Source organism: Bufo gargarizans, chromosome 6, assembly GCF_014858855.1.
Source record: "Bufo gargarizans isolate SCDJY-AF-19 chromosome 6, ASM1485885v1, whole genome shotgun sequence".
NCBI classification, from domain to species: Eukaryota; Metazoa; Chordata; class Amphibia; order Anura; family Bufonidae; genus Bufo; species Bufo gargarizans.
This window is the reverse complement of record NC_058085.1, coordinates 115,024,839-115,048,915: the sequence shown is the minus strand read 5'-3', so window position 1 is coordinate 115,048,915 and position 24,077 is coordinate 115,024,839. Positions and strand designations below refer to the sequence as shown.

The 24,077-nt window shown below is 42.2% G+C and overlaps 1 protein-coding gene across 6 annotated transcripts in view; it reads right to left on the bottom strand.

Moving 5' to 3' along the window:
* The window catches only part of SKAP1 (src kinase associated phosphoprotein 1), a 684,040-nt gene that overhangs the window by 11,376 nt on the left and 648,587 nt on the right, over positions 1 to 24,077 (bottom strand). For 4 of the 6 annotated variants that reach the window (XM_044300191.1, XM_044300196.1, XM_044300197.1 and 1 more), the window contains one exon: positions 7,538 to 7,722. In XM_044300191.1, the coding sequence (XP_044156126.1) occupies positions 7,627 to 7,722 (96 nt within the window). In that variant the 3' untranslated portion in view covers positions 7,538 to 7,626. The other 2 variants (XM_044300192.1, XM_044300194.1) reach the window with 2 other exon arrangements.

The following is a 24,077-nucleotide window of genomic DNA, read 5'->3' as shown; positions in this document are numbered from 1 at the left end:
CTTCTCACTAATAGAGCTTTCATTTGCTGACATTTAAAAAAAAAATTATATAAAAAATGACAACAAATTTTGCAAAAAAAAAGAAATTTTTCACTTTCTGTTTTCAAATAAAACTACATTTCTATATAATTGTTTCTCTAAATTTATTGTTCTACATGTCTTTGATAATAAAAAATGCAATAAGTGTATATTTATTGGTTTGGGTAAAAGTTATAGCGTTTACAAACTATGGTGCAAAAAAATTAATTTACGCACTTTGACTTTCTGTGCACCTGTCATGTTTCCGGAGGTTCTACAATGCCCAGACAGTAAAAAAAACACCCCACAAATGACCCCATTTCGGAAAGTAGACACCCTAAGGTATTCACTGATGGGCATAGTGAGTTCATGGAAGTTTTTATTTTTTGTCACAAGTTAGCGGAAATTGAATTTTTATTTTTTTCTTACAAAGTCTCATATTTCACTAACTTGTGACAAAAAATTTAATTTTACATGAACTCACCATACCCCTCACGGAATACCTGGGTGTCTTCTTTCTAAAATGGGGTCACTTGTGGGGTATTTATACTGCCCTTGCATTTTAGGGGCCCTAAAGCGTGAGAAGTAGTTTGGAATCCAAATGCGTAAAAATGCCCTGTGAAATCCTAAAAGTACTCATTGGAATTTGGGCCCCTTTGCGCACCTAGGATGCAAAAAATAGTGTCACACATGTGGTATCGCCGTGCTCAGAAGAAGTAGGGCAATGTGTTTTGGGGTGTAAAAATACACCCCAAAACACATTGCCCTACTTCTCCTGAGTACGTCGATACCACATGAGTGACACTTTTTTGCAGCCAGGATGCGCAAAGGGGCCCAAATTCCTTTAGGATTTCACAGGGCAATTTTATGCATTTGGATTCCAAACTACCTTTCACGCTTTAGGACCCCTAAAATGCCAGGGCAGTATAAATACCCCACAAGTGACCTCATTTTAGAAAGAAGACACCCCAAGGTATTCCGTGAGGGGTATGGTGAGTTCATATAAAATTGTATTTTTTGTCACAAGTTAGTGGAATATGAGACTTTGTAAAAAAAAAAAATAATTTCCGCTAACTTGTGCCAAAAAAAAAAAACTTATATGAACTCGCCATGTATTGACTGTTCGTAAAAATGCCCTGTGAGTGACACTAGTGATTCACAGGGGTGATCAAGGGGTTAATTGGGGTGATGGGGGGTGATCTGGGGTTAAATATGTAGTGCTTGGTGTACTCACTGTGATCTGTGCTCTCTGCTGGGACCAACCGACGAAAAGGACCCAGCAGAGAGCACAGAAGCCATTTAACACATTATATTTATAAATATAATGTGTAAGGCTACTTTCACACTTGCAGACGATGGGATCCGTTCAGAACGAATCCGTCTGCATTATATTTCAGAAAAAATTCTAAGTGTGAAAGTTAGTCAGACGGATCCGTCCAGACTTTACATTGAAAGTCAATGGGGGACGGATCCGTTTGAAATTGAGCCATATTGTGTCAACTTCAAATGGATCCGTCCCCTTTGACTTACATTGTAAGTCTGGACGGATCCGTTTGGCTCCGCACGGCCAGGCGGACACCCGAACGCTGCAAGCAGTGTTCGGGTGTCCGCCTGCTGAGCGGAGCTGAGGCCAAACGGTGCCAGACTGAGGCATTCTGAGCGGATCCGCATCCACTCAGAATGCATTGGGGCCGTACGGATGCGTTCGGGGCCGCTTGTGAGAGCCTTCAAACGGAACTCACAAGCGGAGCCCCGAACGCTAGTGTGAAAGTAGCCTTATATGGCCGGTGGTTCGTTATTTTAAAAGTCACCAACCTGCCAGCGCTGATCATTGGCTGGTAGGCTGGTGACCAACTCCTTGTGCGCCTTTTGCCGACCCGCACTGCGCATGTGCGGGCCGCATATGCGCGTCATCTTGCGTCTCGCAAGATGACACGTATATGCGTCCAGGAGGAATAACCCGGCCGCCCGCAGGACGCATCCCTGCGTTAGGCGGTCGGGAGGTGGTTAAGTATACTTTCTTATAATTTTTATAAAGAAAAAAAATATATTTAATACATTTTATAATAAAAATTAAATGTTACATAAGACAGGAGAGAATCGGCCAGTCTTCTGTTTATTCAACGATGGAGAAAGCATTATGTTGCGATGGAGAAAGCATTCCAAAAAAACAATTCCTCTACACCTGGAGCCGAATCCTGTCAAAATTAATGCAAGTGCGGTATTGGCTGCTCATCCAGCAAGGTACTTCTGGAGGAACCTGCCTGCCATGCTTAGGCCTCTACTAGCGACAGACAATGAGAAGAAGATAAAGCTTGTTCTTTTCTGTACATTGAATAAATAATTTTTGGGGCCGTTACTCCACTGGCCTGCAGTAAAATTAAATATAAAGACCGTCTAACATACCTCCAGCCACATAATCACTTGATGTTTTCTGTCCGGTGAATGCCTAATGTTTGGGGCCTGTACTCCCGTGGCCTAAAATAAAATGTTTCTAGGCTCCAGCAGGGCACATTTTTGAGAGTTTCAATTTAAGATGCATAAAAATGGCCCCTGATTAAAATACATATTTTTTGTGTGAATTTTTGCCATTGATCCCCCTCTGGTATGTCACTGTCCATGTTTTAGAATGATTTGTGCACTTCTTGTAAGTATTTGGTGGCTGCAAATATGAGCTGAAGGTTTTTTAGGTTCGCCTGCCATTAAAGTGAATTGGGCCTACCGCGAACTTGCTATTTGCGAACATTTGCTCGTGTTCGCGCTATCACGAACCGTCCCGGTGATGTTCGTCTATCACTATTCAGGTACCCTTGAAGCTCTTCTAGCATGCAGACCACACTGATGTAAATGGTTTCAAATTGTCTGATGTGACACTTGGATGCCTCTCACATCCCTTAAATGTGCCTGGAGTTGTGTGGCATTCCTTATCCGGTTCCGCAGGGCATTGTTCACAATGAAGCGGTCATCAGTGTGGGATGTGGCCAAAGGACATTCACTTCTATGCCTTTCTGTGATTCTTCCAGTCTCTATATGTCTGTTGCCACCTGCTGATGACACTCTAAGCTCAGTGGCCACTTCTGTCTGAGAACATTCTGCTTGAAGTCTCGCAATGGCAATGTACTGTTGATCAATTGGTGTCGTCTTGGTCTTATGATGTCAAATTGTGAACAGCGTGAGGAGGAGGACTGTTTAAATACCAATTCTAATCGAACCAGGAAATGTATTGGACGATTCATGGATCAAACACCTGTTGTGAATTTTGCTGTTAAGCTCCTTGTTAGAGAACAGCAAGTTGTGCAAAAACTACTGAAACATTGAACTTTAGGGTGAATTTTAGGTTCATCCCGAAATTTCACCCACAAGCCAAATATCCCTCCCTTTTTGTGAGTAGTGTATATCGATTTCCAGCCTTGCGACCACAATAAACTCCTACACATGGTGGGTGAGTAATAGCGTGCTTGCACACTAATTGAAAAAAGTGCCAGCCTCTCTGGTGGCCGGGACCATGGGAGCTCACATAGGCTGGTGCTTTTTCGTATAGTGTGCAAGCATGGCCACTGCTGATGGATTGCAGGGTGGTCATAACCATGGAAATGAGCAGGGTATAATGTGATTGGAAAATGAATCCAGCCAGCAAAGGAACCAATATGGATAATAACATTACATTAGTAAGTGCCTTGTATTAACTTCCTCTACATAATAAATGCTATTTGCTCAGGTGACACGACCCCTTTAACTGACTGACTGAGGCCACATGACTGATGCCATCTTTAGGCCTATTCAGATCTACAGATGTATTTTAAAGGACTGAAATGGGCAGTACCATTTTTTCTTTAGAAAGAGGCTATTTTCTGTGAGCAAAATTTTAAAAACATGTACCGTATTTTTCGCCCTATAAGACGCACTGGCCCATAAGACGCATCTAGGTTTTTGGGGAGGAAAATAAGAAAAAAAAAAAATTTTAACCAAAAGGTATGCTGTGTGTTTGGTGGGTTTGGAACTAATGGTGGTCTGTGGATGGCACTATTACTGGGGATCTGTGGATGACTGACACTGTTATGTGGGGGATCTGAGGATGACGAACACTGTTATGTGGGGGATCTGTGGATGACGGACACTGTTATGTGGGGGATCTGTGGATGACGGACACTGTTATGTGGGGGATCTGTGGATGACGGACACTGTTATGCGGGGATCTGTGGATGACGAACACTGTTATGGGGGGATCTGTGGATGACGGACACTGTTATGGGGGGGGATCTGTGGATGACAGACACTGTTATGGGGGGATCTGTGGATGACGGACACTATTATGGGGGGATCTGTGGATGATGGACACTGTTATGGGGGGGATCTGTGGATGACGGACACTGTTATGGGGGGGGGATCTGTGGCCTGCACTGTTACAGGGGGATCTGTGGATGGCACTGTTACTGGGGGGGATCTGTGGATGGCACTGTTACAGGGGGGGGAATCTGTGGATGGCACTGTTATGGGTTGGGGGGGATCTGTGGGTGGCACTGTTATATATGTGCCATCCACAGACCCCCCCAGCCCATAACAGTGCCATCCACAGACTCCCCCAGCCCATAACAGTGCCATCCACAGACCCCCCCCAGCCCATAACAGTGCCATCCACAGACCCCCCTAGCCCATAACTGTGCCATCCACAGATCGCCGCCGCCAGTATACTAAAATAAGATGTCATATTCAAGTAATACTTATTAAACATGCCCCCTCAGTCCTATTACTACCTTACATCCTAATCGCTTGTGTAGAATTCAGACAGGCAGGCCGGGCGGCCGGCGCGTCTCTCACTGACGTCACTTCCCTGCGCCGCCTGCTTCATTCATAAAGTAGGCGGCGCAGGCACGTGACAAGAGTTACGCTGCCGCCCGCCTGGCCTGCCTGAATTCTACAGCAGCGATTAGGATGTAAGGTAGTAATAGGACTGAGGGGGCATGTTTAATAAGTATTACTTGGATATGACATCTTGTTTTAGTATACCGGAGCGGCGGGGCGGGGATACTACACTGACTGAACCGCCCCGCTGCTATTGCCAGCCCCCAGATCCTCCTCCCAGTCCCTCCCCGAGTCCCGCTCGCTCGTACATCGCAGCTTGCGATGTAAAACTGCAAGCATTTGCCCCATAAGACGCAGGGGCATTTCTCCCCCATTTTGGGGGAAGAAAAAGTGCTTCTTATGGGGCGAAAAATACGGTATATTAGAAAACGGTATAACTGCATATTCTCTAAACAAATAAATGTAATCATTAAAACCGGAATACCTCCATCATCCTGGGCCCCTGCGCCAGCGCAGCACATGATGTCAAATTGCTGACAAAAGAAACATTGGGGGGGATGAAGTTTATCGGCGCACAATGCGGCAAATTTACTAAGTGGCACAGGCCTTTGAATGCATTTAAGTGGCATTTCCAGGCAGTCTGTGTGCCAGACTTTCAAATCCACACCAGCTCATACCAAGTTTGAACTATTATTTACGCTACTTTCTGGCATAACAGATAATAAATCCGTCAGGTCACTGAAGGCCTTGCCCCCCCCCCCCCCCTCAGTTTTCTCAACACTTTTAAAAAGTGACAAGATAAGTGAAAAGTGACCAATTATGGTGCAATTACAGAGTACCCCATAATTTGTGACTTTTACGCCACATTAGTGATGGAAACACTTTACTGAATGTCCCTCGTTGTGTTGTGTACAGAGCAGGCGCAGTACGCAGAGTCTGAGGCCTGGGAGAGGGTGCTGGAAGTTGTTTTTCTGTCTTGTGTGTCCGGTGGCTTCTAGCGTGCACAGTTACAGGGACCTGTCACTGTTAACTGTGACCTTGGTGACACCAACTTTTACACAAATGCAAATCCCTGAGCTCTGGGCAAAATAGCTAAATAAAAGTGACAGTGACTGAGACAATGTATGGTAACTCACATTGTCTCAGTCACTATCACTTTTAATCCAGCCATTCTGCCTTGAGCTCTGGGAATGAAATTTGCATGTGTGAATGTTGGTGTCACCGAGGTCATAGTAAACTGTGACAGATCCCTGTGACATTATAGGACAATGTATCTAAATAATAGGGGAATTCCAGAGCTGCTGTATCTTATCCTATCATGTATGATACAGTATCACACATGATAGGATTAGATACTGCAGCTCATCAGACAGTTTAAGGCCGCTATCGAAGCATCCTGGCCTCCATAACACCTCAGCAGTGCCACAGGCTGATTGCCTCCATGCCACGCCGCATTGAAGCAGTCATTTCTGCAAAAGGATTCCCGACCAAGTATTGAGTGCAGAACTGAACATAATTATTTGAAGGTTGACTTTTTTTGTATTAAAAACACTTTTCTTTTATTGGTCGGATGAAATATGCGAATTTTTTTAGATAGGAATTTTGGGTTTTCATGAGCTGTATGCCAAAATCATCAATATTAAAACAATAAAAGGCTTGAACTACTTCAGTTGTGTGTAATGAATCTAAATATATGAAAGTCTAATGTTTATCAGTACATTACAGAAAATAATGAACTTTATCACAATATGCTAATTTTTTTAGAAGGACCAGTATATGCTATATAGACACACTCAACTTCGGGTACCTATTTTGGCAGTAAAAGGGTAAAAATCAATATATAAAGTACATTAAAAAAATGGGTTTTAGGGTATTTAGAATAGTTCAAAATAAAGTTATATTAAAAATAAAACCGTAAAAAAAAAGTTTGGAATAAAGATATGTCACTGCATATTCTCTTATAGGCCAGATCAGTCGTATAATCCCAGTGTGCCACATGTCTGCCGCCATTGGCAGCTGTCTCCTGCTTCTCCCTTCGGTTTGATAGCGGCTATACCCATTTAATGAATACTTCTGTCATGCTTCAGATGTCACTCTCCACAGCTGCTGTTTTGTTTTTTGGTACAGCGCCCATGATAAGATGGTCAGCATGCTCAGCACTACATTCCTTCTGCATGCAACACCCCTGGGAAGAGCCAACATGGGTATTATAATTGCGGCGCTCCCTCTAAAGAGGGCTCCTGTACCATCTGCAACGGTGGTTTGCTAGGAATGATTTAGTTTTAGCCTCTATGTGCAAGTTTGTGTTAGAACATCTACCTGTACATCTTTCATACAAATCTTTCATACGGGTCGAATCTTCCATACTGAGCGGAAAGCAGAAATGTAAGCTAGTCATAGGGGCATATTTGCTAATAGTGGCTACTCCCACAGTGGTCCCGGTAAAGATTTTGTCAAATTTTTCAGCCGAGTTGAATTCGAAATATGGTTAACTAGGGAATCAAACAAATTTGATTGTGTAAGAACAAAATTTTAACATTGTGGTCAAACGATAAAGAAATCTGCAGAGATAGTTTTCTAGCATCAGTAGTTGGCATAAGCAGGCACACAGTAGGCTGTCCATGGATGGATTTAGTTACTGGTAAAACACTCATAGTTTGCCATCTAGTGGTCACCACTGTGACTTTCAAGACCTGTCTGAGAGAAAGCAGATACCTCACAAAGCAATCCTTTATTTTGGCAGACATTTAAGCTCAGACATACTTCTGTCACAACAGCTTTCATTTAGAAGTGCTGCACCTCAGCTCATCTCAGGTCATAGGCGGCTTGTAGATACTCCTTAGGTACGATGCCAATCATTCCATCCAGCTCTCCAACCCACCAACCGTAAGCATTGTATTCCTGAAGTAAGACAAGATGATTAGTGGAAGAAAGAAAAATATATACATAATATAAAATATATATAATATAAAAAATATGAACAAGCAAACTATATACAGGACATGTTGGTGACTTCACATGGTATTCTGACAAAAGGCTTTGATGGCATCTTAGATATTGCCAGCTAAAGAACAAATGCTATCCCCCATAATCATATTGTAACCAAAAGTATTTTTTGATTAGGGCTGCCATCCCAGTCCAGCATGAACTCCAAACTCTTCTGCATAGTTTGGCACCTAAACATCTTTGTCATGGGGAAACATATACTGCAAAAACATGGAGCCACAGATGACATCTCAAGTCATATACCATATACCCCCCACGCCAGTAAAAAAAAAAAAACCATGAGCCCAGTCCACTCAAACCACTCCGCATTAGGCTGCTTTGATGCTGTGACAGGTCCATTTTTTTATATTGAATTGTATCCAGGTGTAATGGTACCACAGCTTCTCCCTCGGTTGGACAACTGAATATGAATGTAGGACTAGGTTACGCAGGTACAAATACACCTAGGTATGCATAGGAGCCTTCACACAATATGGTATATAAGGATATTTTTAAACAGATCTTATTTTTAATTGTTACTTAATTTTTATACTTCGCCACTTGCCGATGGAGCGATTTTCCTTTTTTGCGTTTTTGTTTCTTACTCCCTGCCTGCATTCACTTAGCCATATGAGGACTTTGCGGGGCAAGTTGTACTTTCTAATAGCACAATTTAATATTGCAAAGGATGTGGTGGGAAGCTGGAAACAAAATCCCAAATGGGGTAGAATTGAAAAAAAAAAGCAATTCTGACTCAGTTTTATGGGCTTTGTTTTTACAGCGTTCACTACACGGTAAAACTGACTTGTGCTCTTCATTCTCTGGGTCAGTACGATTTCGGCAATACCACACTTGTTTAGGTTTTCTTGCATTTTAATCCTGAAAAAAAACTTGAACAAAATGTTTCTTTTTATCGCCATATTCTAGTGTATAAGCTGTGTGAGGGCTCATTTTTTTGAGGGGTGATCTATACCTTTAACTGATACTATTTTGGTGTGTGTATGACTTTTTGATCACTTTTTATTCCATTTTTTGTGGGAGGTGAAGTGACCAAAGAATACTGAATCGCCATTTTATTTTATTTTTTTCATTTTGCTGTTTGGGATAAATATTGTTATATTTTAATACTGTGGGTGTTTTTTTCACACATGGCGATAACCATGATATTTTATTGATTATTTTTATTTTTTGGAAAGGAGCGTGATTTGATTTGAATTTTTATATTTAAATGTTTTTTTTTTTTACTTTTTTTACTTTTTAAATGGATGGATCTCCTATGGATCTCCATAGGAACCTATGTGCGTCAGCCTCAGATCATTCAGGAGGACCGAGGCTGCTGTACACACCATCCGGCTATAGGAAGCCGGTACACACCCAGAAACGTGCGCTTCCGAGGTGTTTTCACTCCCAGATTGCGTGGTCACATTTGAGGGGTTAAATGTCCACGATCGCCACTACTGCCGATGGCAAACATTAGTCGCGGATGTCTAATGTTGACGTGAATGCCATCTTTAAAGACCTGGTATGTGACATACTATTATGTCACATGTCGGGAAATGGTTAGAGTCTACCTGGTCTTCAACAACATATCAAAGGTTTTGATCAGTGGGGGTCTGAGTGCTGAGAACCACCACCAATCACTAATAAGAGAAGTGCTTACACAGAATGCGCTCTCTCCTCATTGCAGGAGATGGGGAAAAAAGGCAGACTTATAGACTTTATTAAGCTAGTCTCCTTCAGCAAGTAGAGAGAGCACACTATCCGAGTGCTTCTCTCTCCCCCCATTCAATGATTTGTGGGGGTCTCAGCACTCAGATCCCCACGATCTATAATATGTCACTATGCTATATGAAGTGACCTGCATTCATTACACTTATTAAAACTTGAGAATAAATAATGTATATGTATTTATATCTATAGTATATGTCTATAACTCCTGCAGCTGCAATCTACACTACGTATGTGCCCTTACTGGAGCTCTATCCATATCAAACAATAGAAATATTCTATATTCTAGAAGAATATTGCAATCTAAATGAAAGTAACTGTAGACCTTTGGTGCCAATAATATTTTTATTTTTCATTTAAAATTATGTGCCGATTAATTTCTTAAGGGTACTTTCACACTAGCGTTTTTCTTTTCCGGCATAAAGTTCCGTCACAGGGGCTCTATACCGGAAAAGAACTGATCAGGCATGTCCCCATGCATTCTGAATGGAGAGTAATCCGTTCAGGATGCATCAGGATGTCTTCAGTTCAGTCGTTTTGACTGATCAGGCAAAAGATAAAACTGTAGCATGCTACGGTTTTATCTCTGGCGAAAAAACTGAAGACTTGCCTGAATGCCGGATCCTGCATTTTTCCCCATAGGAATGTATTAGTGCCGAATGCCGGATCCGTCCTTCCGGCCTGCGCAATGCTTTCAGTCACAGCCAGATCGGCGGGCAGTTCCGACGACGGACTGCCTGCCGGATCACACCGCTGCAAGTGTGAAAGTAGCCTTAATATATCTTTATAGCAGTTTGGCTCAGTTTTTTCTGAAACACAGCTCCAAATTCCCAGTAGAGTCATTGTTAATATCTCTGCTGCCTATCTCTCACTACTAGAGGAAGCTTACTTCATGTGATCTATACATTGAAAAGTTTGGTGGCAGTCAGCTATGATATTATCATTTAAAACTATATGCTATTTGAAGATCCAACAGCTTTAAAGTAAACAATAAAGCAATAAAATACTGGACCTAAAAACAACATGATAGGAAAGTATGCGCAGTGACTGCATTTGTTGATGAATTAACAGATCCATCATTGCTATGACAATCTGGAGTCCTGTCCCATTTTCTTTAGACATGTAACCAAAATCTTGGCTGTAGACCTGGATTTATATGGGTACACTGCAATCTATTTAATTATATCTTGACTGTGAGGAGGAAATAATAGTTTGAGACTTTTCCACCTTGTGAAGTTTAATTATGATGAAGAAACTAAAAGGGAAGTCTAAATGTGTACAGTACTTCACGGGAAGACGTCAAAAGGTTAAGGGCTGAAGCAATTAACATTTTTCATGACAACAGTCTAGCACAATGAGGATCCTTGAAGTGAACAGAGATGTTGGGCTATGCATAGCTGCACTCTGCAAAAGTGAATATGTGCTGATGCACTGCGTCAGCCACTTCTGCTAGGGAAAGCTAAACCTGTGTGCAGTGCAGTAATAATCACACAGAAAACCTAGAAAAAGGTTAGTAATACACACAACCAAATAACCAACCATACACAGTAATGTAGGCCCCTTCTGCCGAATTTGACAAATAGGGCTGCGCGGTTTGGCCCAAAATGAAAATCTCAATGAGGGTCATTTATTGAGACCATCGTTTTAGACGTTGGTCTTAATACCCCTTTGTGCTGGCTGCAAATCTAGAGGCGCCAGCCTTGGGCGTATCCACCACCTTTCTAAATGTATGCTAGCTTCACTTGGAGCCTAGTCAGTAGGAGCTCACGCATGCACGTCCTGTCTATAGCTGGCGACTAGACACTCCTGAGGAGGCAGGACCATCCCATCTTCTAGCAACTACCTACAAGGCTGCCCATAATCAACCATTTGGGATACATAGTGCACAGAGACATGTTTTTGCAACAAATTATAACATTTAACTTGGTAACGTGAAACTAACCCTTTTAGTGATCCACATGACGTTTTAGTTCACTGCTGAGCCTTCTGCAGGGTGGGATACATCTGAATATCAATACCAAACAACGATATTCAAAAGTATCCCTCAGCAGATCCATTCATTTCAATGGAGTCACAGTGGACTTTAGACTTCATTTGACCTGCTTTCCATCTATACACATTTTTTTTTTTTTTTTTTTACAGGATGCAATGTTGTGGTAGACTCAAAAACAAAAAAAACATCCCCTTACAGTCCAGAGCCACATCCATGATTTTGCAGGTTTCAGAGCTATAATAACCCAACATTTCTTGCTTCGGAAGTGTCTTTACATATGTCACAGTATATGAAATCTCATTTATGTAAAAAGTTAGGTAACCTAAGTTACAACATATATTCTAGCTGGTTTTCATTACAAAACTAAAACTGCATTCACAATTTTACAGGCTCTAGAGTTACATCGCTTACTGTCTGCATGGAACATGTCCTTGTGACTACACTGACGACCCACATCATACACTGTACTGAAACTGAATGTAGGAACACTAATGATTTTCCCCGAAATCTCCTTGTTTGACATGTCAACCCTTAAAAGGGGGTTTCCAGGCTCCTCATAACCTATCCTCAGGATAGGTTATTAATATCCGATCAGTGAGCGTCTGACACCCTGCAACCCTACGATCAGCTGTTCCCTGTGGCCTCCGACGCCAGAATTGGCTCTTGAAATGGAGCGGAAAGCACAGCTCTGATCAAAATGTGGCATCCATGCTGGGTTATTGCGGCCCAGCTCTCATTGAAGTGTATAGGAAATAAGCTGCAGTAACCTAGCACGGCCACTACAGTTTGATTGGAGCCGTGTTTCCTATTCTAACCAAAGTGCTAGTTCCAGCGCTGGCAGCTGCAGGGAACAGCTGATCAAGGAGGTGCGGGTGTCAGACCTTCACTCATTGGATAGTAATGACCTATCGTGAGGATAAGTCGTCAATATCAGGAGCCTGAAAAAAACATTTAAGGACTAGCCTATTTTGGGGCTTATGTCGTTTCAGATGACTTTTCAGAATAGGCTGCTTTGTGTGTACATAAGGAGCAGCACTGTTTCTGCAAATGATAGGACTTGTACTGTATGTGGCATTTACTGCCCGTGTTCCCTCTGTAGGCATCATCTTATGGTCAGTTTTCCTTGAGCTACTGGGAGGAGACAAACTGCTATGCACTTAGGCCCCGTCACTCCTGTCCTACCTACTTATAAGAAAATCATCTAGCATGGCAGAAAAAGGGAAAAAGTTGTAGCTTGCCTGAAAAATGTCAAAATGTTTGGTGCCAAAATTCAAGCAAAGGGAGTTGATAAATCTCCACTTCTATCTGTGCAGGGGATTTGGAGCTACGTATCAGAGAAACAGAACTCCAGCTACTATAAAGATATGTTAAAGAATCAGTTAGCACACATCTCAGTGCATAGGTCATTCGCTTTAGGGCTCATGCACACAAACGTATTTTCTTTCTGTGTCTGTTCTGTATTTTTTTTTGCGGACCGTGTGCAGAACCATTACAGAAGATACTCTGTGTGCATTCCGTTTCTGTATGTCCATTCTGGAAAAAGGTAGAACATTTCCTATTATTGTCTGCACAACGGAAAAGAATAGGACTGTTCCATTAGGGGCCAGCTGTTCCGTTCCGCAAATACAGAATGCACACAGACGTCATCTGTATTTTTTGCGGATCTGTGTTTTGCAACTGCAAAATACATATGTTTATGTGCATTAGCTCTTATTATCACTTTTGGTTCATTTTTTTAGAATGTGTTAAGTACCCATCGCCTCTTCTTTTAGTTCTCTTTCTCTCTTTTTACCTGGGTGGGTTCAGTAGTGGGCTATGGGTGTTATGATTGTTAATTAAAGCAATCCAGTTCTATTCCCATTTTTATGCTTTTTAACATTGTACTGAAAAAAATGGTAGACCTTAACGATAAAAGATTCAAGATTTTTTTCACGATTGATATCCCTTTAAGGAGTGTCAGTAACTCGTACAGTAGAAGTCATTCTGTGTGGCGTCTTGCTGCTCGTTTCTAATGATCTTGTAAATCTCATTGATATCAACAATGACTCTGAAAAATAACATTTGTGAAAAACACAAAAAAAATCTACCGTTTTTATGTAATGTTTTCATTTTAGTATAAACACTGTATGTGGAGCGTGTCTGCTGCCTTCTGCAATATGTGACAGATGCTGTAAAATGGAGGCTGGTTTCCTAGGATGGGTTAGATTTGGCTGCAGAGGACAAGACTGTGTCAGACACCCCGGGAAGGCTGATGGCTTCATTACACCGGAGCTGACAGTCTGCACTGGTAAGCTGATTATATAAGTAAATAGAGACCTGTAAATATCTTATTCTGCCAGAGTAAAAGGTCCCTTGTAAGCTCATGACTGGAATATCCAAACAACTCCTTCAGTCTGCTATGTCAGCTCCCAGTTTCCCGCCTGCCGACACCGGGACAGGAAGGCGTCATAAAATCCAGTCCCACTGCCTGAGCCACTCAGGGCCTCGGAATCGCACACAATCAAAAGATACGTGCTAATTAAATCCGGCACACAACCATCCGCACCAAACATTTCTCTCACTGCAGCGTGCCAAAAAGAATTAAAAGAACATTAAACTCCCAGCAATAACATCTAAACTCCCGTTCTCTCTGCCAAATTGCACCGCTCTGGATTATACAGATGTTTGTTAATTATGCTAATTTTTATTAAACTATTAAAAGGAAGAGTGTGCTGGCACAGCCAGTCCCGAATGTGCTGTGCTCAGGATCCTAAGTCCTCATGCTCGCCCAAGCGCGGAGCTTCCCCCTCGTCCCAGTAACCGACAGAGGGCATCATTGTGATGGACGGGGCACCCCCAAAAAATTGCCTGAAGCATTATCTTATGAAAAAGGCTAAAAGAATTATTGAGTAGTTATGGTACCAGGCTGTCTGATACGCGCCCAGATGCAAGAGCGTGGCTCAGAGGCAAGACGGACGTAAATCTGTCTATAGCACCAGATCATTGAGAGCTTGATGTATGTCCTGGGTGTCTAATCAATCTCTGTTATTGGCTTATGATTGCTTATTGCCAGTATTAGTGCCTGTCTGTCATACATTATTGTTTGGAAATGAATAAATTACAATCTGCAGCCTCTGTCTGTTCTCCCGCCATGTGATGACAGTGATCCATCTCTCCCCGAGCTTCCTTATAATGCAGGCAAGAAGTGAGGTGTTCTCATGTCAGTGATAGGGAATGATCGCTTTGTCATCCAGATGCACGGCTGAATGGAGAGGCAATCCAGCTGCCGTCAACTGGCACAAATACATGCCATGGTCAACCCAATATTAACTGTGCATGTAAGCTAAAAGCATTGGCTTTGGCCTAAGAAAGGATAATGCAAATACAACAATGAGGAGAGCCGGCCATACGGCACAATCCAGCAGCTTGTAATACAAATGGCAGCCATCCTGGTCTAAACCCCAAACATCTGTCCACCGATCACCAAAGTCACTCGACTAGTTATGTCCTGCAGGAAATGGGGGGATACAGAAATGGGGTTCTAACCAGTCTATCCTTCAAATGAAAATGAGCTGTATAAATCATTTCTGATGCCCCACGTCGGACCCCCATTGCAATATCGTTATAAGTGAGTAATACCGTAAAGGAATATGCCAGGGCGAAAGATGAGATAGGGGTAAGGAAAGCGGCTCAACGCAACCTTCATCTAAGCTCTGACCCTAACCTGCTGCTAATACGATAGGCCTATGAAATGCAGGCATTAATACTGACTCCATAAAATGCGCACCGCTCTGACCGCACTCACTCCCTGAGGCACCGCAGCACAATTTGGAAACAATGTGAAGGAAACGTTTAATCTGCTCAACCCATCTGTGCTGCGCATTTCTCCAGCTCTCCCTGAGAGAGAGGCGCCTCCAATCTCCACATTGCCTTTAATATTCTCCTAAATCACATCAGCCGCACGCTAGAAGGGCTATTGCTGGCGTATCACAGGTTCATGTAAAGTGCACAGGGAGGGGGACAGGGAGACGCGGATAATTTCTATTTATTAGAGAAATATCCAAGTCTCGTCTTCTTGGCCCTCCGCAGAACTGCTGCCGAGCGCGCACAGCTCCTGATTAAGCTTTCTCGTTACCAGATGGGTGGAAGTGAAGGGTGTCGTAATTTGTATTTTTTGTTAATTAGCTTTGCTGTGTGATCTGCTGCTACAGGGGATAGATACTGTGCTGCCTTTCATCTCATGGCACCGGCTGGGGCATTGACAGGAAGCTTCTTCTACTCTATGCCACCCTCTACAAGGTGACTTTGTCTAATCTGACCGGACGCGCCCCCCCCTCCTTCTCTTTCGTTTTTTTTTAGGGTTTAGGGGCTGCATTCCTCTATCTGGGAATAATTTAATCCTAATATGGAGAGGGTGACAGATAGAAGCCGCCAGCCGAGGCTGCAGCCTGTTGGCGTGTTACCTCATCTGCACACGTGTATCTATGGTAACAGCTTCTAGCTTCATTTCCTGCATCCCCTAGAGGGGTGTCACAGTCAGATCCACCTGCTTCTCACCCTCCCCGCTCCGGGGTCATGTTAAGGTCGGCACAATAAATGAATGTGAGTACTAATGATCTGTTTACTGGCTGTTTATGTTCTGTGTGTCAGGGGCACTCCAGAGCTCATTATGCTTGCAATTAGACTGCGCCACTGCTAGATATTTAACTCTTTTTTTCTTTTAAATTAGCATTTTAATAACATTCTCTGAGCGTTGAAACAAACTGGTCATTTTTCAAAGGGAAAGTTTGAGCTTTGGTTGAAACTTTTCATAAGCATAGACGGAGTAATGTATGCCTGGAAAAGGGCCCACCCCCCCCAATCCGGGCAAATAATGGGGTCCACAGTCTCTTTGGATTAAGAATATCAGATGACTTCATCTAAAATCATTTAGGAGAGCCACTATTGACTTGACTTAAAGGGACCCCTTTTTTTTTTTTTTTTTTTTTTTTTTTTTTAAGATGTGGCTGCACCTGTTCCCTTATAATAGATGAGGCGTCCAGTCTCCAGACATGGATTCAATAACTCAAACAGGGAGACTAAACCTCAAGTCTGTCTCTGCACTTCCTGTCCTAGTATTGAGTTTTCAGCCATTTCAGACTAAAGTGTTCTTCAGTGGGACCTCTGCCTAGAAATGACCCCTTGATTACTAGATTTTGTGCTACTTTTAGACTTTTCCCCCTTAAGTCTGTTTGGTTCTGTAGAATTTCAGCTAAACTATTTCAGGTCTAAGATAGATATATATATATATATATACATATATATATATATATATATATCACATACATATATACTGTACATATAACACACATTATATATATATCTCATGAAACAGAAATACTGCACAGAAGTAGCACGCACAGTTAGTCTTCATTCACACTAAACTCAAAATAGCATGCAGTTGTGAATAGCTGAATATAGGGCCAATACACATTAGTGTGAATAAGCCCTAATGCATCTTGTGGCATGTAAATCTTACCATAGGTTTCCTTTAAAGGGAGTCTGTCACCTCCATATGGCCATATACAGTGCTTACATGGCGCTGTAGCACACCTATACAGGAATGTAACGGTACCTTTGTTCTTTTCTTTAGACTTGGACCAGCAGGAAAAACAAAGTTTAATTCATATGCAAATGAGCACTCGCAAGTGCCCAGGGGCGGCGTTCAGTGTGTAGGTGCCCAGGCTGCTCTGCCTTCTTTTCACTTTACTCCTCCCCAGTCTCTGCCTTTGCCCGTCCTCCAAGTCCAGACCTATCGATGAGGCAAGAGACTTGGAGGGCGGGCAAAGGCATAGACTGGGGAGGAGTAAAGTGAAAAGAAGGCAGAGCAGCCTGGGCACCTACACGCTGAACGCCGCCCCTGGGCACTTGCTTGTGCTCATTTGCATATGAATTTAACTTCGTTTTTCCTGCTGGTGCAAGTCTAAAGAAAAGAACAAAGGTACCGTTACAATCCTGTATAGGTGTGCTACAGCGCCATGTAAGCACTGTATATGGCCATATGGAGGTGACAGACTCCCTTTAAATAACACTGTATACTGTATATTGAAGGTTATGGCCACCATTTTATATATAATCTATATAAAAAGTTGAGTATCTTTATAAACACATTTTATTAGTTATCTTGCAGTCAGGAGTGCACCACCAATGAGGCCAGGTGAGGCAATTGCCTTAGGCAGCACCAGGTAGGGGTATGAGAGGGGCAGCGGAAGTGCCATGGGCGATGAGCCCTTTCATTGTGGCAAAGGGGTGGGGGGGCATTTCAGTTTTCGCCACAGGCAGCAGAAAGACCCCTGCTTGCAGTGATCCTGATTTACTGCCTTTACCTACAATACACCCAGAGCCAGAACTGTTCTATACTATTGACTATGTGAACAGAGCTAAATGTATGAGCAAATACCATGTATTGGATGTTTTCAGGGTGACCTAACTAAATAGTATATGGTATTTAGAGACTCCTGCGTCCTGGATTTACATTATACTATGTTTCTGAGCTAACCCTGGCGGACAGATACAGTGAGGAACAGAAGTATTTGAACACCCTGCGATTTTGCAAGTTCTCCCACTTAGAAATCATGGAGGGGTCTGAAATTCACATTGTAGGTGCATTCCCACTCTGAGAGACAGAATAAAATAAAAATTTCAGGAAATCACATTGTATGATTTTTAAAGAATTTATTTGTCTTGCACTGCTGAACATAAGTATTTGAACACCTGAGAAACAGCAAGAATTCTGGCTCTCAAAGACCTGTTACTGTGCCTTTAAAAAGTCCATCTCTACTCCACTCATTAATCTAACTTAGTAGCACCTGTCTAAACTCTTTAAAGACACTTGTCCACCCCACAGTCAGTCAGACGCCAACTACTACCATGGGCAAGACCAAAGAGCTGTCAAAAGACACCAGAGACAAAATTGTGGACCTCCACAAGGCTGGAAAGGGCTATGGGGCAATTGCCAAGCACCTTGGTGAATATAGATCAACTGTTGGAGCAATTGTTAGAAAATGGAAGAGGCTAAAGACGACTGTCAGTCTCCCTCAGACTGGAGCTCCATGCAAGATCTCATCTCATGGGGTGTCACTGATAATAAGAAAGGTAAGGAATCAGCCCAGAACTACAAAGGAGGAGCTGGTCAATGACATGAAGAGAGCTGGGACCACAGTTTCAAAGGTCACTGTCGGTAGAACACTATGCCGTCATTGTTTCAAATAATGCATTGCACATAAGGTTCTCCTGCTCAAGTCATCACATGTCCAGGCCCGTCTGAAGTTTGCCAATGACCATCTGGATGATTCAGAGGAGGCATGGGAGAAAGTCAAGTGGTCAGATGAGACCAAAGTAGAACTTTTTGGTCTAAACTTCACTCGTCGTGTTTGGAGGAAAAAGAAGGATGAGTTGCATCCCAAGAACATTATCCCTACTGTGAAGCATGGGGGTGGTAACATCATGCTTTGGGGGTGCTTTTCTGCGAAGGGGACAGGACGACTGCACTGTATTAAGGAGAGGATGAATGGGGCCGTTTATTGTGAGATTTGGAGCAACAACCTCCTTCCCTCAGTCAGAGCATTGAAGATGGGTCGTGGCTGGGTCTTCCAACATGACAACGACCCAAAGCACACAGCCAGGATAACCAAGGAGTGGCTCCGTAAGAAGCATATCAAGGTTCTGGAGTGGCCTAGCCAGTCTCCAGACCTAAATCCAATAGAACATCTTTGGAGGGAGCTGAAACTCCATGTTGCTCAGCGACAGTCCCGAAATCTGACAGATCTTGAGAAGATCTGTGTGGAGGAGTGGGCCAAAATCCCTGCTGCAGTGTGTGCAAACCTGGTCAAGAACTGCAGGACCTCTGTATTTGCAAACAAAGGCTCCTGTACCAAATATTAACACTGATTTTCTCAGGTGTTCAAATACTTATGTTCAGCAGTGGAAGACAAATACATTCTTTAAAAATCATACAATGTGATTTCCTGAATTTTTTTTTTTATTCTGTCTCTTAGAGTGGGAATGCACCCACAATGTGAATTTCAGACCCCTCCATGATTTCTAAGTGGGAGAACTTGCAAAATCGCCGGGTGTTCAAATACTTCTGTTCCTCACTGTATCAGCGTTACTGAACACAAGGATGGATAGTATGCAGGGAATCCCATGTTTGCTCTTACAGCAGAGTCCACAACTGCTGGTTGTTACTGGAACCAGTTAACAGGTTGTCATATTCATAACTAACATTTTTGCTGAGCTCATATAATGTAGGGGTGGGGGATGTTAGCTTTACTAAACTGTACAGTGCAAATCAAATCAAAGTAATCTATGTACGTACATTAAGATGAATTCTGGGCGATTACAGCTCTGAACTCTGCTGTAATGTCAGCATAGCCGGAGTATAATAAAGGCTGCAACTCCGGATCAGTACAAGACTGTTGAGGACATTAAAGGGATCGTCTTGTGAGATTAAAATACACCTCCCATTGTTTGAACACTGCTGGTGTGTGGATTAAATTAAATGCTCTGGACTGACATTCTGCTGTTTGGCCACGAGATCCTGCTGTTTCCTAGGCACAGCTGACATCTGCATATATATTTCCATATTCATAAGAGGTGTGGTTTTCTCAATGTATGAACAAGGAGCAGCCATCTTAAAATCGAGCTGAGAGCTGAGGAACTGTGTGTGAGCAGACAAACTGATGGATCCAGGAGTGAGAGGACCCCCTTAGTGACCGCAGCTACAGCTAAGTGAAGCTGATCGTTGTCCAAGACACGGAACACCATACCCACAGTGAAGCATGGTGGTGGCAGCATCATGCTTTGGGGCTGTTTTTCTTCAGATGGAACTGGGGCCTTAGGCTAGAGGGAATTATGAACAGTTCCAAATACCAGTCAATATTGGCACAAAACCTTCAGGCTTCTTCTAGAAAGCTGAACATGAAGAGGAACTTCATCTTTCAGCATGACAACGACCCAAAGCCTACATCCAAATCAACTAAAGAATGGCTTCACCAGAAGAAGATTCAAGTTTTGGAATGGCCCAGCCAGAGCCCAGACCTGAATCCAATTGCAAATCTGTGGGGTGATCTGAAGAGGGCTGTGCACAGGAAATGCCCTCGCAATCTGACAGATTTGGAGTGTTTTTGCAAAGTGGGCAAATCTTGCCAAGTCAAAATGTGCCATGCTGATAGATTCATACCCAAAAAGTCTGAGTGCTGTAATAAAATCAAAAGGTGCTTCAACAAAGTATTAGTTTAAGGTTGTGCACACTTATGCAACCATATTATTTTATTTTTATATTTTTTCTTCCCTCTACCTAAAAGATTTCAGTTTGTTTTTCAATTGCGTTGTACAGTTTATAGGTCACATTAAAGGTGGAAAAAGTTGAGATGATTTATCTTTGTTTCATTTTTTTACAGCACAGAAACCTGACATTTTAACAGGGGTGTGTAAACTTTTTATATCCACTGTATATACCTGGATGACAAATCATGGACACGAGCAGTATATAATGTGATAGAAAAATGAAAACAGCCAGCGAAGGAAGAAATATGGACAATCGCAATATATTAGTAAGCGCCTTGTATTAACTTTGTCTACATGATAAATACCACTTACTGAAGTGAGACAACCCCTTTAACCTCTTCAGGACACATGACGTACCAGTACATCATGTTGTCCTGGTACTTAAGGACACATGTGACCCCCCCATGTCGGCGATCGCAGCAAACAGCAGGTCAATTCAGACCTGCGGTTTTCTATGCTTTCTGCAGTTTCTGATCCCCGCGATCAGAAACTTTAAAATGCGGGAAATCTAGATTTTTCACCTCCCCCTGCACCCCCGAATGATTATTATTATTATAATCATTGGTGTGCAGTGGTTATACCAGAGTGTCAGCACATTGCTGACTCTCTGGTATAAACGGCTGACATCTCTGCTGCGATGTCAGCCATTTAACCCTTTCTATACAGCGGCCCTTTGCAGCCCCCAGACAGGATGGGGTCACAGAGGGAGGGAGCCCCCAGACAGCTCCCCTCCTTCCCCGTCTGCTCAGATGTGGCAGACGGGGAAGGTTCCCATGGCAACAGGATGCCTTCTCAGGCATCCTGCTGTCCATGGTGCTGAACAGATCTGTGCTAAAGGCATAGATCTGTTCAGACAAAGTGTAAGTAAAATACAGTGCAATACACTATATAGTGTACTGTACTGTATTATACAGACATCAGACCCACTGGATCTTCAAGAACCAAGTGGGTCTGGGTAAAAAAAAAAAAAGTAAAAATCAAAAAACACATTTATCACTGATTAAAAATGACAAATAAATAAAATATTCCCTACACATATTAGGTATCGCCGCGTCCGTAACGACCTGATCTATAAAACGGTCATGTTACTTTACCCGAACGGTGAACGCCATAAAGATAAAAAACTATGATGAAATTGAAATTTTGCCCACCTTACTTCCCAAAAAAAGGTAATAAAAGTGATCAAAAAAGTTGTATGTACGCAAAATAGTACCAATCAAACCGCCACCTCATCCCGCAAAAAAAATGAGACCCTACCTAAGATAATCGCCCAAAAACTATGGCTCTCAGAGACACTAAAACATGATTTTTTTTGTTTCAAAAATGAAATCATTGTGTAAAACTTACATAAATAAAAAAATAGTATACATATTAGGTATTGCCGCTTCCGTGACAACCTGCTTTATAAAAATATTACATGATCTAACCTGTCAGATGAATGTTAAAAATAACAAAAATAAAAACGGTGCCAAAACAGCTATTTCTTGTTACCTTGCCTCACAAAAAGTGTAATATAGAGCAACCAAAAATCATATGTACCCTAAACTAGTACCAACAATACTGCCACCCTATCCTGTAGTTTCTAAAATGGGGTCACTTTTTCGGAGTTTCTACTCTAGGGGTGCTGCATCAGGGGGGCTTCAAATGGGACATTGTGTAAAAAAAAACGGTCCAGCAAAATCTGCCTTCCAAACCGTATGGCATTCCTTTCCTTCTGCACCCTGCTGTGTGCTCGTACAGCTGTTTACGACCACATATGGGGTGTTTCTGTAAACTACAGAATCAGAGCCATAAATAGTGAGTTTTGTTTGGCTGTTAACCCTTGCTTTGTAACTGGAAAAAAATTATTAAAATGGAAAATCTGCCAAAAAAGTGAAATTTTGAAATTGTATCTCTATTTTCCATTAAATCTTGTGGAACACCTAAAGGGTTAACAAAGTTTGTAAAATCAGTTTTGAATACATTGAGAGGTATAGTTTCTTAGATGGGGTCACTTTTATGGAGTTTCTACTCTAGGGGTGCATCAGGGGGGCTTCAAATGGGACATGGTGTAAAAAAAAAACAGTCCAGCAAAATCTGCCTTCCAAAAACAATACGGCGCACCTTTCCCTCTACGCCCTACTTTGTGCCTGTACAGTAGTTTATGGCCACATATGGGGTGTTTCTGCAAACTACAGAATCGAGGCAATAAATTTAGCATTTTGTTTGGCTGTTAACCCTTGCTTTGTTACTGGAAAAAAATGGATAAAAATGGAAAATTTGCCCAGAAATCTAAATTCGGAAATTTTATCACCATTTGCCATTAACTCTTGTTGAACACCTAAAGGGTTAACGACGTTTGTAAAATCAGTTTTGTATACCTTGAGGGGTGTATTTTCTTAGATGGGTCACTTTTATGGAGTTTCTACTCTAGGGTGCATCAGGGGGGCTTCAAATGGGACATGGTGTCAAAAAAACCAGTCCAGCAAAATCTGCCTTCCAAAAACCATACGGCGCACCTTTCCCTCTACAACCTACTGTGTGCCCGTACAGTAGTTTATGGCCATATATGGGGTGTTTCTGCAAACTACAGAATCGGGGCAATAAATATAGCATTTTGTTTGGCTGTTAACCCTTGCTTTGTTACTGGAAAAAAAGGATTAAAATTGAAAATTTGCTAAAAAATCTAAATTCTGATATTTTATCACCATTTGCCATTAACTCTTGTGGAACACCTAAAGGGTTAAAGACGTTTGTAAAATCAGTTTTGAATACCTTGAGGGGTGTAGTTTCTAGAATGGGGTCATTTTTGGGTGGTTTCTATTATGTAAGTCTCACAAAGTGACTTCAGACCTAAACTGGTCCCTAGAAAGTGTTTTTTTTTTTTTTAATTTCTGAAAAATTTCAAGATTTGCTTCTAAACTTCTAAGCCTTGTAACATCCCCCAAAAATAAAATATTCCCAAATTGATCCAAACATGAAGTAGACATATGGAGAATATAAAGTAATAACTATCTCAGTATGGCCTGGATAAGTCAAAGCGTTTAAGTTATCAGCACTTAAAGTGACACTGGTCAGATTTGCAAAAAATGGCCTGGTCCTTAAGGTGAAATAATGCTGTGTCCCTAAGGGGTACATCAAAACTGGTGGAAAGTAGAACTGGCCTAGTTGCCCATAGCAGCCAATCAGATTTCAGCTTTCATTTTTCTGAGCACTTTTGGAAACTGAAATAATCAATCTGGTTGGTTGCTATGGGTTAACTACA